Source organism: Phalacrocorax aristotelis, chromosome 7 (assembly GCF_949628215.1).
Source record: "Phalacrocorax aristotelis chromosome 7, bGulAri2.1, whole genome shotgun sequence".
NCBI lineage: Eukaryota > Metazoa > Chordata > Aves > Suliformes > Phalacrocoracidae > Phalacrocorax > Phalacrocorax aristotelis.
This window is the reverse complement of record NC_134282.1, coordinates 17,717,254-17,730,717: the sequence shown is the minus strand read 5'-3', so window position 1 is coordinate 17,730,717 and position 13,464 is coordinate 17,717,254. Positions and strand designations below refer to the sequence as shown.

General features: G+C 53.3%; 1 protein-coding gene across 1 annotated transcript; it reads right to left on the bottom strand.

The window, feature by feature from the left end:
* Nucleotides 1-3,959: 3,959 nt before the first annotated feature.
* On the bottom strand, nucleotides 3,960-5,734 carry SST (somatostatin). The gene is made up of 2 exons (XM_075098324.1): nucleotides 5,461-5,734; nucleotides 3,960-4,479 (listed from the first exon to the last, which is right to left on the bottom strand). Exons 1-2 carry the CDS (start codon nucleotides 5,596-5,598, stop codon nucleotides 4,267-4,269), a joined length of 351 nt encoding a protein of 116 aa, XP_074954425.1. The 5' UTR covers nucleotides 5,599-5,734; the 3' UTR covers nucleotides 3,960-4,266.
* Nucleotides 5,735-13,464: the final 7,730 nt, after the last annotated feature.

Here is a 13,464-nt window from a genome sequence, read left to right as displayed (position 1 = left end):
CTCTGTGCCTGGGGGAATCTCCTAACAAGGATTGAGGGATGAGCAAGAGAGGGCACAGGAGCATCTCTTGGCTCACCTCCTGGGAACGCTTTGCCAGGGCTGGAGGCAAGGAGCATTTCCTCCCTCTGCACTGTGGAGCACGGCAGGATGCTGGCAGCAAGAACCAGCTGCATGGAGGGGGAGGCAGGCAGCTGAAAGCATCAGGAGGGATGCTCTGGCATTGTGTGCGGGACCAAGTCCCTCTCTCTCTGGTCCAGCAGCCAACCCAGGTGATGAGCAAAGTGTGAATTTCAGTACATCATTTTATGCTTTCTTAGGGAATCTCTTTGCAGGAAACACCGGGGACCTTCATTAAATTCATTTTGTTAATTGAATGACCAGGTAGGTTTCTTTGTCAGATGCTGTTGGAGATATTAGTTCATGGCACAAACTGGCTTTTGTACTATACCTATGAAAGAAACTGAACTTGATGATATTTTGTGACCTTGTTAATTTTTTTTTTGTGTTCTACAAGTTGTTTATGGGGTAAGTCTCCAAAAACCGGGATCCAGAAAGTCTCTGAGGTGCTCAGCATCTGGCCAAACAGCTATTCCTGGAAGTGCAACTAGGTATTGACAAAAAGTAACAAATAATTCCATAATAAAACTAAGACAAAGGAGAAGAAAATGCTCAGTTTAAGTGACCTTTGTTGCATTAGTCTGGTGAGAAGCTGTCAGAGAGTCAGAAGGTGTTCAGAGAGCAAAGAGTACAGTCTGTTCCTTTATCATAATAACTTTTATTGCCTAGGTATAGCTTTTCTCACCCTGGCCAATAAACATCCCGCTGCTTTGCTTTCAGAGAATTAGGACTGAGTTGCAGCAGTGAGTGCTGCTTTCCAAATGCCTGGCAGTGACCCATATGATGGCTGGGGTTTGCTCTGGTGCTCCCAGGAGATGCTGGGAGTTGGGCAGGATGAAAGGGAAGAAGATTCCTGTGGTGAGAGAAGAGACCTGGGAATCCAAGATGCTCCTGGTGGCTGCAGATCAAAGCGGTGGTGTAATGATTGCTAGGAGCCGCAGAGGCAGAATAAATAAGAAGGCAGCACAGAGCATTTTACAGGCTGTTCTGGTGTGAAGGGTAGTTATGCCCATGGGTCCAGGCTCTTGGTCTTTTCTGCGGAGCCAAAAGGAGTTAGCTGGTGCCAGAGTGGACCCAGGCTATGAAGTCTGGATCCCACAAGTATTTCCTCCGTACCACAGCTAGGATCCCTTCAAGCTACCTGTCATCAACAAGCCTTATGGGCCAAGGAAGACTTGCCTTTTTCACCGATTTGGGCTGCACAGAAAAAAAACCCTGGCCTGCTTGCTAGAGTGAATGACCCTCCCTGGCACTGTTAGTTGTACAGTTTGCTGCCGGGGATGGCTGAGAAGCTCATCACAGACTTTCCATTAGGGGAATGTGTGTTCTCAAGCCTTATACAAACTTTTCTGTTTTTCATTAAAAGCAACTCTTCAGACAGCGGTTTCAAGCCTTTTTATGTTGTTCCTCACAGACATTTCCCTGCACTGGCTCAGATGAATCACCGGGTTGAAGGTACCTGCTGGAATGGGGATTGCTCTGGGTCTGCCTGTGACACCGAGTGCAAAAGGGGAGGTGAATCAGCCATGTGTGGATCATCACAGCCCCTAACCTCCCTCGGCATGATGCTGAGGCTGTTCCTCCATGGAGCCTTGACTCTGAGCTGCAGAGAGCATCTCTTCAAAACCTCTCTCAAAAACTGCTCCCTCATTCAGCAGTTCTGGCCCATGGGAGCTGACCATACCTGTGTGCTTATCCCAGATTCAGTGCTGCCCAGCAAGAGTCTTCCCAGCCTGGGACACTGTTCCATGCCTGTGTGACTAGGGATTAAATATACCCACTTAATCTCTTTAGCCCATTCACACGTGCCTCCACCAGTATATCTTCATTGAGCTTCAGAGAGGCTGCCATGACGTGACGCCAGCTGTTTTGCTGAAACAGGCTGGTGTAGTGTGTGAATCACTCTGTCTTTAATCCCTGCTTGTGCTTGAGGATCATCCACATCCCCATTTGTGATGGGTTTCATTGCAGCAATTGGCAGGATTAAACTCCTTTCAGAAGCACTGGCTGAGCATAGTGACCAAGAGGAAAAACCTCAGGCAAGTAGTGGTCTATTTATAACCCATGAAAGATGGACTTGGTGCATAAAAATATTCAAGCCCCTGGCACCTCCACCCCCTTTCTGTTCCTGTAGCTGATGTCTCGAGGCTGTCTCAGCACGGAAGAATTAGCTGCATTTTGAAAGCTAAGTGGAACCTCAGTCAAGATAGGAGCAAGCAGCCAGGGGTGGGGAGGTCTCTGCTTTACTGAATCCCTGAAAATCTTCTCCCTTGACAATGCACAGCAGCAAAGGAATCAGATGCTAACTGGGACCATTGCTCTCTCCTCAGAGAGAATGTCTCCACACTTTCAAACAGGGTCTTATTTTCACCTTGTCTGCTTTTAGGGCTGAGAAACAATTTACATTACCTGTGTTTCTCAAACGTCTTTTTGGAGGCTTCCTTGCCAACAGTGCCAGCCCTGCCCCTCTTCCAAGGGTGAGTTAATCCTGCACCCTCCACAGAAATCCAGTTGGTGAAAAAGGGTGTCCTGCAGCATGGGCAGCAGCCATGGGTGCCCTTCCCCAGGGAGGGAGGGCAGCATCCAGTCCAGCCTCTGGGCTCGGAGGGGCTGATGCCAGCAGCTCCCCTCCCCATGCACATCCCCCACTGCCCTTTGCCTGTTGCCAGTCAGCTGTGGAGCAGCCCAGCTGAGCCTTGCGGTGAGTGAGCATGGCAGGGCTGGGATTTCACATTGGCACTGCTGTAGTTACCAATAACAAGGGATTCACCTGCCCCCGACTCGAATATAACAAACCCCTGCCCACAGGGAAAGGAGGTGCAGACAAGAAAAAAGGCAATGGCCCAGGAGCCATCAAGAACGATGCCCCACAGAGCTACGCTCAGCACAGACCAGAGGCGACTTAACATGCCCTCAGCTGGGGAATCCACCTCCACTGGCGTCATGCTCAGCCCTCCACCCATGAACATTTCTTTAAGATCCCCCATTTTTCACCTTTCTTTCACATATGATGGCTACAAAATATTTCTTACCTTTAGTCCTGAATGATGAATTTCTCATCAAAGCGACGCCTGTCCCCTACGCAGGAGGCATGCTCTGTGGCTCCAACTCACCCACGATTGCATGTCACAAACCAGCACAGCCAGAAAGGGAAGAGGCTCTGCAAAAGCATGAAGAATTTATCTTCCATTGAGAGAAACATCTTTCTCCTGATGCTACCTCCTACACTACCAAACCTTTTAATATTGCCTTTAGGGATGATATAGTGGGGAGAAAAACTGCTGTAACCAGTTTATTAGATAGAGAGGGGATGATGGCATGGGGTTGACATCTCAGCTTTACAGGGATGCAAAACCTCCCTCTGTGCAGCATAACAAAGGAAAACATTCTAAAGGAATCCCAGAAGCAGTGTTCTTGGAGGTGATGTTGCAAGGAGTAAAATATGGCAGGTAAGGAAACCTTTTAGTGTTTGTGGCTGAGGAGGGAATGAGGGGTGCGTGGGGTAGACTTGTATGGTGAACCACTTCCATGACCCTCATCACTTGGAATACACAGCTGTGATTTATAGTGATGCCTCTGGTGATGGGCGTAAATCCTCTAGACTGACTGAAGTGCCCGTGCTGTGGATTTGACTCAGCCATAATTACAGGGATTTGATAGCTAAAATACCACTGTGTCTCTAGGTCCCTTAGAAAGACCACAACAAAAAATTCACTTTAAGAGGTACTGTGTGCATACGTGTGCATGTGGATGCTGTTTGCTGTGCTGAGATGGGCAGCATTTCTAAGACAAGCAGTCTAAGAGAGGAGACATGTTTTCTCATTAACCAACAAGTCTCAGCATCACTGTTTGAAACATAAACTTTATTGCAACAAAGAATTAAAAATAGTACATCTGAAAGAGTTGCAGAGTGCATGTCATTAAAGAACTAGTCAGAAATCACAACTCAAGCAAATCGTGTACAATTGGAACAGAAAGTTTTATTAAACCAACTGGAAATCAAACTCAAATTTTCCTTGTTTGTTTAATTTCACCATAACCGTGGATTGTGTATTTACAGTCTTCGCCTCTTGTGGTGAAGGTTCTGCTCAGGGTGGGGGGCTAGGAAGAAGGCAGGGATGGATGGGGAGGAGAGGTGGGTTTCAAAAGCTAACAGGATGTGAAAGTTTTCCAGAAGAAGTTCTTGCAGCCAGCTTTGCGTTCCCGGGGTGCCAGCGCGGGGTTTGAGTTAGCTGAGCGCTCCAGCTCCAGTCTCACTTCATCCTGCTCAGCCCCTCGGGACAAGTCCTCAGACTCCAGGGCTTCATTTTCTGTCTGGCTTGGCTCTGAAAGCAGTTCTGCCAAAAAGTACTTGGCCAGTTCCTTGGGGAGAAGAGAGAGAAAGAGAGAGAGACCACAATTACTCTTTGGCGTTTGGGGGCTCACCACTCAGTCCCTCTAAGATACCTTTGTGCCCAGGTTAGAGACATGCTCAACAATGGTGGAGAAGGGGAGCCCTGGCTTTCCAACAAGCCCAGCGTGACAGCTGCTACGCAGCAGCTGTGCCTGTGAAATAAAGCGGAGAAGAGCTCTGACATCTACCTGGTGTGGGAAAGAGACTGCCATCCCAGCTGTGGCAGCGAACGAGCTCATCCGAGCACCACCCCACCTTTCCTTCCCACCGGCCCAGCACGCTATGCTGGACTCAGCGAGGATGCTGCTAAAGAGACACAGGAAAGGTCTTTGGGGAGCTTTCAGGGGAAGCTGAGTTGGGGAACCTTCTAACTGGGGGTTATTTTTCCTCTTGCCCCTCCAAGCCCTGGCTGTCCCCTTGCATGACTAAAGATATCCTCTTGCTGTGCTGAGGCAGCCGCCTTGGCTCAAAGCCCTGGAGAGCTTCACCAGGGGCTCTGCCCTTTGCCCCAGCAGTGGCTGCTCCTCATCATCCACCAGCACACCGCTGGGCTGGGGGGTTTCCCCTTCCCTCCTCCAGCTGCCCAGCCTGTCACTGGCTCAGCCCTGGCAGGGAACCAGGGGATCTGCTGGGGACCCGGCACCTGCAGCAAGACATGGGGGTTCTGAAACAGGGTCATTGGGAAGGTCCGGTGAGGAACTGGAGGTCTGCACTGAGGGCACTGGGGTGTCCAGTGGGGAACTGGAGGGGTCTGCAGCAGCGAAGCTGGGGGTCTGCAGCGGGGGTGCCAAGGACTCTGGTGGGGAAACGGAGGGTCTGCAGTGGGAAACTGTGGGTGTCTCTGGAGGAGAAGCAGGGTTCTGCAGTGGAGAAGCGGGGGTGTGAAGCCAGGACGCCGGGGTGCCCAGCAGGGTGCCCGAGGGGTGCCCGCCCCGTCGCGGGGCTCTCACCTGCTTCCCTGCGGCGGCAGCCAGGGACTTCTGCAGGAACTGCCGGAGCCGCGGGTCCGAGGGGGCGGCCGAGACGGTGCCGAGGGCCAGGGCGATGGAGAGCAGGGCCAGGGCGCACTGGAGGCGGCACGACAGCATCTCGCCGGCGGGTCGGGCGCGGAGAGGCGGCGGCGGGGAGGCGCTGGCGGCTCCGCTGCGGCTCGGCTCCGGCGTTGGGGATCTCCTCGCCGGCCGCTGCCTTTATAAACCCTTCTTCTGACGTCAAGGCGGGGGCGCCCCCCTCGCCCCACGCCGCCGGGGGTGGGTCCCTGCCCAGGACCGGGGCGGGGTGGGGGGGTGGGCGGGGGGCGCCAGGGCCAGGGATGCTCTCTGCCCGGGGCTGGCCAGGCGCCGACGGTGCCCCCCGACTACGCCCCCGCGGCCACCCCTCGGCCCCCCAGCGCGTTTTCTGCCCAAATCACTGCCCCTCCGGAGCCCCCGACCCTGCTTGTGCGCTTCCTCCTCTCCAGCCACAAGCCCTCCGGAGCGGCGGTGGGGGGTCCCGGCTGTGCACCGCCCACCCCGCTGGTCTGACACCCACGCCGGAGGGCTAAGCCCCCCAGAAGTCCCGGTGCCACAGCCCCTCGCCCTAGAGCACCTTTCCGCCCCATCAGTTAAGAAATGGCTGCAGAATTTGGGAAGGTGGTTCCCCTAAGGGCGGATTTTGCCCCGGCTCCAGCAAGGAGTGTGGGATGCTGAGCTGCCTCCGGCGGCTCTTTCTGCTTTCCATGGCCCCTGTGGGGCCCTCTGGCACCGGTCCTTGCTAAGATCCTCCCTCCAATCCTGGCCAGCTCCACCGGCCGTCGGGGCAGCTCCGCTGGCAACCAGCAGCCTGCCGAGAGAGCGCCCCGGCTCCGCGACAGCTCTGCGGCTCGGGGAAGCAGTGACAAACCGGTGCCTCAGTCGGGGCGTGCTGGTCCCTGGCTGAGCCCGTCCCGGAGTCATTGGACCTGCTGGCCCCATGGGGGATATGCCTGTCCCCTGGGATGGTCAGTGTCCTGCACTCTTCCAGCCTGTCCCCCTGAGATGGCTGATGCTTATACCAAGCAAAGATGCTGCAAGCCCCTGTCACCCCAGGGGATGGGGTCTCCCAGCTGGCAGGAGCAGAGGGGGATGTGCAAGGAAGGGGCTTAGCTCCCTCTCAGAAAAGGGATATCAGGAGCTCTGTCCCCACTCAGTCTCCAGCTGGGGAAAGTCAAAGGCCTGTGGGGACAAGGACCCAAGCACTGCACAAAGGTCTCCAGAAATCTCCAAAAGGACATTTTGGTTTATGTTGAATTAGTGTGCCCCCCTTCAACCCTGGTGCTTCTGGCTGGGTTTGCTGAGGCTGGCCTAGGCGCATGGAGCATGAACCAAGGTGTTCCTGCTCTGCTTTACAGTCCAGCAAGAGGAATTGGTGCTGGTCACTGGTTCAGCCTCTGGGCTGAACAGAGATTGCTCTCCCTGGATGGTGCTTTCCTTCATCTGTGCGGGCATCTGCAGCCATACATACAGAGAATGCTTCACCCTTTCATCTTCCCCAAATCATGGTGCAAACAAATGACACCCATGAGAGACAAAGCCTTCATCTGTAACCCGGGAGGTCCTGTGGGGAAGGTTGGCTTTGACAGCCACTTTTTCCCCAGCTGCCTGACTTGAAAGAGGCCAAGCCCTGTGCTCCTGGGACCCTGCCTGTCTTCTAGCACTGGTATTGCTCTGGGAGAGCTGGTAGAGAGGAGTCAGTCTCTGCTGCGGGTTCAGACACATTTCCTTGTTTTGGGTATAGGACACAGCCTCCTGCCAAGGCCAACAGGAGTGATATGGGTCCAAGGGCCATGACTGCTGGAGCTTCTCTCTCCACTGTGTCCCTGTGCTAGCAGCTGGACCAGCATCTCTTTCCTGTAACCAAAGAAGCAGAGCCAGTCCTGACCATGGCAAATGGCCAAGGCAGCAGATGCCAGGGCATCAAATCTATCCTGGCCCTCCTGCCTGCCTTCAAGAGAGATTTCCTAGGGATGGTTCCCTGCAGCAGTAGTGATTCCCCCACTCCTCCCAGCTGTGCCAGTAGTCCAGTTTACATGCACTGGCAATAGGCTGCTTTTGTAGCCCCCAGGTTCTCATCCTTGGCACAGCACAACCCAGCTGTGCCATGCTGCAGTGCCAGCCTAGGCCATCTTTGCAAAGGGCTCCAGTTCCCCAGCAGCTCATCCCATCTCTGACAGCCCATGTCAGAGCAGCCTGCTTGAGCGCTGCATCAGGAAGGAACATGGAAGGAAATGGGGAGAAGCACTGCCTTATTTCAGACTCCCCTGTGGCTGCTGAAAGCTGTAACCTAAAGTCCCCTGCCACTTCACAGGTGACTGTCCAGCCTGGCATCTTTTTGCCATTCAGCTTGTCACCCCAAAGGGAAGGTGACACTGTGAGCCCTCAACACTCCTGAATGGGGGGAAATGGCTACCAGCTCCTTAAGCTGCCACAGCTATGGATCTGCACTGATGTGCTGCAGGGAGCAGTTCAGTGTCTGATTTCTCAGGGTATAGCAATGGGCTAGAGCACAGACTTGGGCTGCTGCATGGGGTGGAAAGCTGTGCTACATTTTGGCACCGTTAGGACCCATCTGTAAACCAGCATGGAGCTGGGAGCTGTAGGGGTTGTCACAGTGCAGGAACAACCTCCTTGATGAGTTCCCCATCTTTCTTGTTTCCTGACAGCTTTGTGCAGAGCCAGCAGGACTTAAGACACATTTAATGGGATTTTGCAGATGTGCAGAGCTCAGTCTGAGATGGGTGGGCTCTGGGCAGACCAGCGGGGCTGTTTTTAGGAAGCTGGTATGGTCGTGCTGTTGTAAAATGGGGGAAGATATCAGACTTGAGACCTTAAGGGGTTTTGAGAGGCCATTCTTGATGTCCTGCCCAAATCCAGACTGCTCAGCACCCCATTATTCTCCAGCTACCTGCAGCACCTCTATGTGCATGAGTCCAGCCCTACAAAAGACTTTCAGCCCAGGGTTGTTCCTTGCTGACATCTGTCCTCACCCACCCTTTGTTTTTCATTTTAGCATGTGTCCACCCCAACTACGCCCTGCAAACCCGCCCTGGCCATCTGGCAGTGCAGGGCATCCTGTTTCAGAGCAATAATGCCCAACAGGGCTTCGGGCTAGGAGCAATGTCGCTGCAGTTGGAGAGATGTACTCCCTACAGAGTACTCCCAGGCAAGAACACACCCTCAGTTACATTGCAGATCTCTGGTTTGATGGTCACTCTGACTACTGTGGGTCTTCCAGCCACACGGGGACAAGGTTTGGAAGAACAGGTTGGCTCTGACTCCACCTCTCTGTGCAGCACTGGAGCTGAGCAGCTGTGCCCCTGCCACCTCACTGCCTGGGGAAGCTGGAGGAACTACAGTGTCCTCTAGCAATAGCAAAAATATTACTGCAGGGAAATGTCTTAGATTTGTCCCACTGAATTTCAGATGCTTACCTGAGGAAAACAAGGGTGTGCTTGCTCTTTGCTCTCTAGGCCTGTGCCCCATCAGGGGATGACTTGGCTTCTGAGCCAGAGCAGCCTCAGGAAGGCTCTGACCCACCTTGGCTGGTTGCCTCTTCCTGGGATTCTGCTGAGTTTGTGAGGCTGGTGGAGGCAGGACCAGAGCCAGGGCTTTGGTGGGAAAGCTCCCCTAGAGACATCAGCCTGGCTAAAGGACAGAAACGGAGCTCCCACTAGCCTTGTTGATAGACAAAATGTTGAATGGACCAAAATTCTTTGTGCCCTCAGGGAGAATTTAGGACAATCACTCCGATCTCCAGCTGAAAAGTTTTGATACTTCATTTCAAAGAAAATCTAAAGGAAAAATTCAATTTAAATTAAGGTGAAAATTTTCACTTTGATTCAGAAAACAGTCTTGTGCTGACCTGAAGGAACCAGCAATGAGGGAGTGGAGAAAGGGACCCCATCTGCTCCATATATCTTCAGACCGTCTTCTACGTAAGGGCAGACCTCCAGACGTCCCTATGACTCTGGTGCAGGCAAGAAGGGGTGAATCAAGTTGCAGATTGATTTACCAGTTCCCCCTCCCACAGCTCTTCTATGGGATCACTGTGCTCTGAATTTTTTTGCACTCATTCCCCAGCCAGATAAATCCATCATCCGCTTGGCTGCGGCGAAGGCGATTCTGTTCCTTTCTTTCAGCCGCAGTGCTGCGGGGCATGTAGCTTTGCAGACGATTGAATTGCATTGAATTCCTGTGACTGCTTCCTTACCCCCACGTTTCCAGCTTGCTCCACAGATCCAAAGCCATCCAGCAGTGCCCAGGACTACGCGCACAAGGCTGCATGCTCGGCTCCTTGCTGGCAAAGCGTGCCCTCTGCTGTCACTGCAGCCTCCAGAACGGCTCTCATTGCACCTTGCCTCCCTGGCTATCACCTACAAAATGCTCTCCAGACTCTCTCAGCTCTGCTTTCATGAGCAGGACAGTTTTGCCATGTATCACTGTCTTTCTCATTTTCTTATATTCTAGCACTCAACCTGGTAGGTCTGAGCTATGACCTAGGAGCCAGGGCTGTGAAATTCCTCATGCTGGCCCTGGAGATGCATCCCACGCTGCAGGGCTATGAGGAAGCTGCCACAGCCCCACAGATCTTGCAGCTTGCTGAAAACCTAATGGAACAGCTTCCTTGTGGAGGGCTGATGCCACCCCTGGAGATACAGATAAGCAGAGGAAGAGCAGTCGGTTGTACCTGAACAATAAAGAGAAACAAGAGCACCAAGGGAAAGAAACTCCCATGGACTGGTGCCATGTGTCCCTGGGAAGGGCCATGTGGAGGGTGGTGGCGTTGGGATCTTTCATGGACATGCAATAGCCCTGAGTGGTTTCTGGGTGAAATGCTGTTTCTATAGTAAAACTTGGGCATAAATCCAAAAAGATTGGCCTCTCCATTAATTACAGTCCTCTGGCATTTCTGTTCCAGGTAGCAAAGTGGAAGGGGAACAAGGCTGTGGAGGTTCACGGAGGAGGGATCCTGCTACCTAATTTTTCTGATGCCTCTGTCTAAGAGCCCAAGCTGTGTTTAGGATTTCTGTTGCTGCTCCCTGAGATTCGTTCCCAGTCTCAGCCTCCTAGGATGGTATTTGTAGTGTTGAAAGCAGCCCCCTTGAAGTCAGACAAGGCAAAGATCAGCACGAACATGTGCAGAACCAAAGGTGACCAGGATGAGCTATAAGTGGTACCAGGGTATTTACCTGTACTACTGTGGTGACTACTGGGAGCCATGGATGGGGGTGTGTTAGGGACTGCACAAAGACATGCTGGCCTGTGCTGTAAGGAGTTACCAGCATAAGGCAAGAAACAATGGGTACAGATGGGTGAGTGCTGGAACTCATGAGATAATACAGGGCACTGCTTTTTCTTTAACTCTGCTCTATAAACACCAGCTCCACAACAAAAGCTTAGGCCTCCCCAAGAGGCACCAGGAGACACTGACTCCCTTTCGGAGATGCCAGCCCAGGAGGCTCCAGATGGCCATGGGCACTTGGGTCCAACCCCACAAACAGGCAGCGTGCACCCCAGTGCACCCTGACCATGGGACCCCAACGGCTCTTAGGCTGCTCCCGGCCACCTCGGGCTGCAGCTGGTCATTCCCCACAGCAGCTCCACACCAGGGGGGACAGGCTGGCCCTGGGGACAAGCTGCAGGCCAGCACCTGCCCTCCGCCTGCAAACCTTGCCCCGGGTTGTAAGATTTTTCTCCGGCAACAACAAATATCCCAGGTCGGGATGCAATTTTTTTTTTTTTTGACCGATGTCTTTTTACCAGCAGCTCCTTGCTTAAACTCCGTCTTCGCCTGCCCTCTCGTGGAAAGCCGGTAGAATACAGCGGAGCGCCCGGCCCCGCGGCGGCCCCGCCGTGGGGAACCGGGGGCCGGGGCTGATGCGGGGCCGGGGCTGCCGCGGGATGCGCACGGCGGGGCGAGCCGGCCCGCACAGCTGCCGAGGGAGGACGCGCACCGGCCGTGTCGTTGAGCCCAGCTCTACGCCGATCAAACATCCATATTTTGGAAAGTAACAGCCTTGGTGCCTGCATTTAAGCTTTCCACATTTTAGAGTCATTTTAACTCAGCACAGGTTTTTCAGCACCAAAGCTAGGCCCAAGGACTAGGGGATAAATTGGTGAGTGCAGCAAGTTCAGCACAGTGGTTCACAGCATTGCTGTGGGCACACCTTGAGCCCTGCTTCGGCCCAGGAAACGTGAGTCCCCATTTATCTGCTGGGCCTTCCTGAAGCCTGTGCTGAGAAGCAAAACAGGGAAGGAGCTGGCAGTGTGGCAAGGGTTCTTTTTTTTTTTTTTTCCCCAGAAGAAAACTGAAGAAAAGGAAAACTCAACCACATCCCCATCTATTGGGCAGGTCTTTATGTGGGAAGAGGGGGCATGGGTACCAAAGGAGCTGCTCAAACACGTTCTGGGAAGCTTCCTGGAAACCAGCCAGTTTATCGGTTTGGTGTTAGTCTTTCTTCTGAGGCTTGGCAAGAGTCAGGACCTGTATTTGGAGCTGGGTTTTCAAAGGGCAAATAACCTAATGGTACTGACCTGGATAGGCCTGACCAGTTCAGTGTTTGTGGGCTCCGCAGCCATAAAACATGCATAATGCAGTCGTGTGTGATTGTTCCCGTGCCTCTGCAAACACTGTGCGTGCTGAGCAAAGCTTGCCAGCGTGGGCTGGCTGTGCCAGATGCCTGCAGACCTCTGCCCTGCAGACAGTAAGGGAGCGATTGCTATCGCTTCAGCTGAACTGCCTGGAAAAGCCATGACATCATTTAAAAAAAAAAAAAAAAACAGTCAGAAGGCAGAAACACAGCCATGATCCAGGAAAATACAGTGTTTATTTTGCAAACGCAGCTGAGCAAGTCAATGGGAAATAGAGGTCATGGCTACGCAGCCTGCTTGTCTGGGGTAAATGGGGCTGTCAGCCCAGCCCAGCCACTTCCAGAAGCGACAACTGTGGTAATCAGAGAGTTAGCAAGCTCAAAGACGGGCAGCTCCCAACAGAGAGGGGAGAAACCTAAGTATGTGTGTCAAATGAGGACAGTATGTGTGTCAAAACTTATCATGAGGACAACCAGCTTTACTGAACATTAAAAACCTACCAGGGAGAGGTGGAAAGAGGAAGCAAGCAAGGGAGCAAGGTGGGAAAGCAGGTTTTTGCTGTTCCCAATGCTCATGCACTGTCCCATTTGTTGTCATTTTTCACCCTCCCTGCACCTAACACAAGTAAGCTGGTGAGGGCTCGTGCTGGGCTTAGCCCTGCTGAGCAGTCAGTGGGGTACACCCAGCCTGAGGGGTGAGGAATAAGCTCTTGCCCCAGGAGGATGCACATGAAGAGAGCTTTTGTGGCTGAGAGGACTTCACCCCGTGTAAAGGCTGCCTTGCAGCAGGCGGGCCCTTGCTGCAGGCTGCCAGGCAGCTGTCCTGCCCAGCCAAATCAAACAGTAGGAGGAGGGAGATGTTGGCTTCAGCCAGTGCCCAGCCCTTGCATTTTGGGGGCTTCTTCACATGCCAGCAGATCTGGTCTGATGGGAAACAAGCCAGAGGAGCTAGGGCTCCTGCAAAGCAGCACTGCAAATTGGGTCTCCACTTCTTGGCTTTTCCCTCCTATGCAGGGCTGCTCTGGTTGTCTCATGTCTACCACTGCTCCACAGCGTGTTGAAAAGCCCAACCTCCCCTTCACCTCCAGCTCCTTACTGCAGCCCCTCCTGACCCTGCAAACAGCCAGGCCCTCCCCTTTCAGCTGGTGTTTCCAAGTTCCCCACTGTGAATCACACACACACCCCTCACCCCCCCGCCCGCCAAGCTCTGCACCAAAATTATCCATGAATTAAACTGAAAATGAAACAAGCCTTGTGCAGCTCAGACCCCACCCCAGACCATGCTGAGCAGTCGCCCTGCGCCACACTAATGCTGGCTGCAGCTGGTCCTGCCTGTGTAATTCAGAGA

Excerpts from the sequence above, each read along its gene's own strand:
- SST (XM_075098324.1), bottom strand. The coding sequence starts at position 5,598 with ATGCTGTCGTGCCGCCTCCAGTGCGCCCTGGCCCTGCTCTCCATCGCC. Across the intron at positions 4,480-5,460 it reads CTGCCGCCGCAGGGAAGCAG|GAACTGGCCAAGTACTTTTT; the intron begins GTGAGAGCCCCG and ends CTTCTCCCCAAG.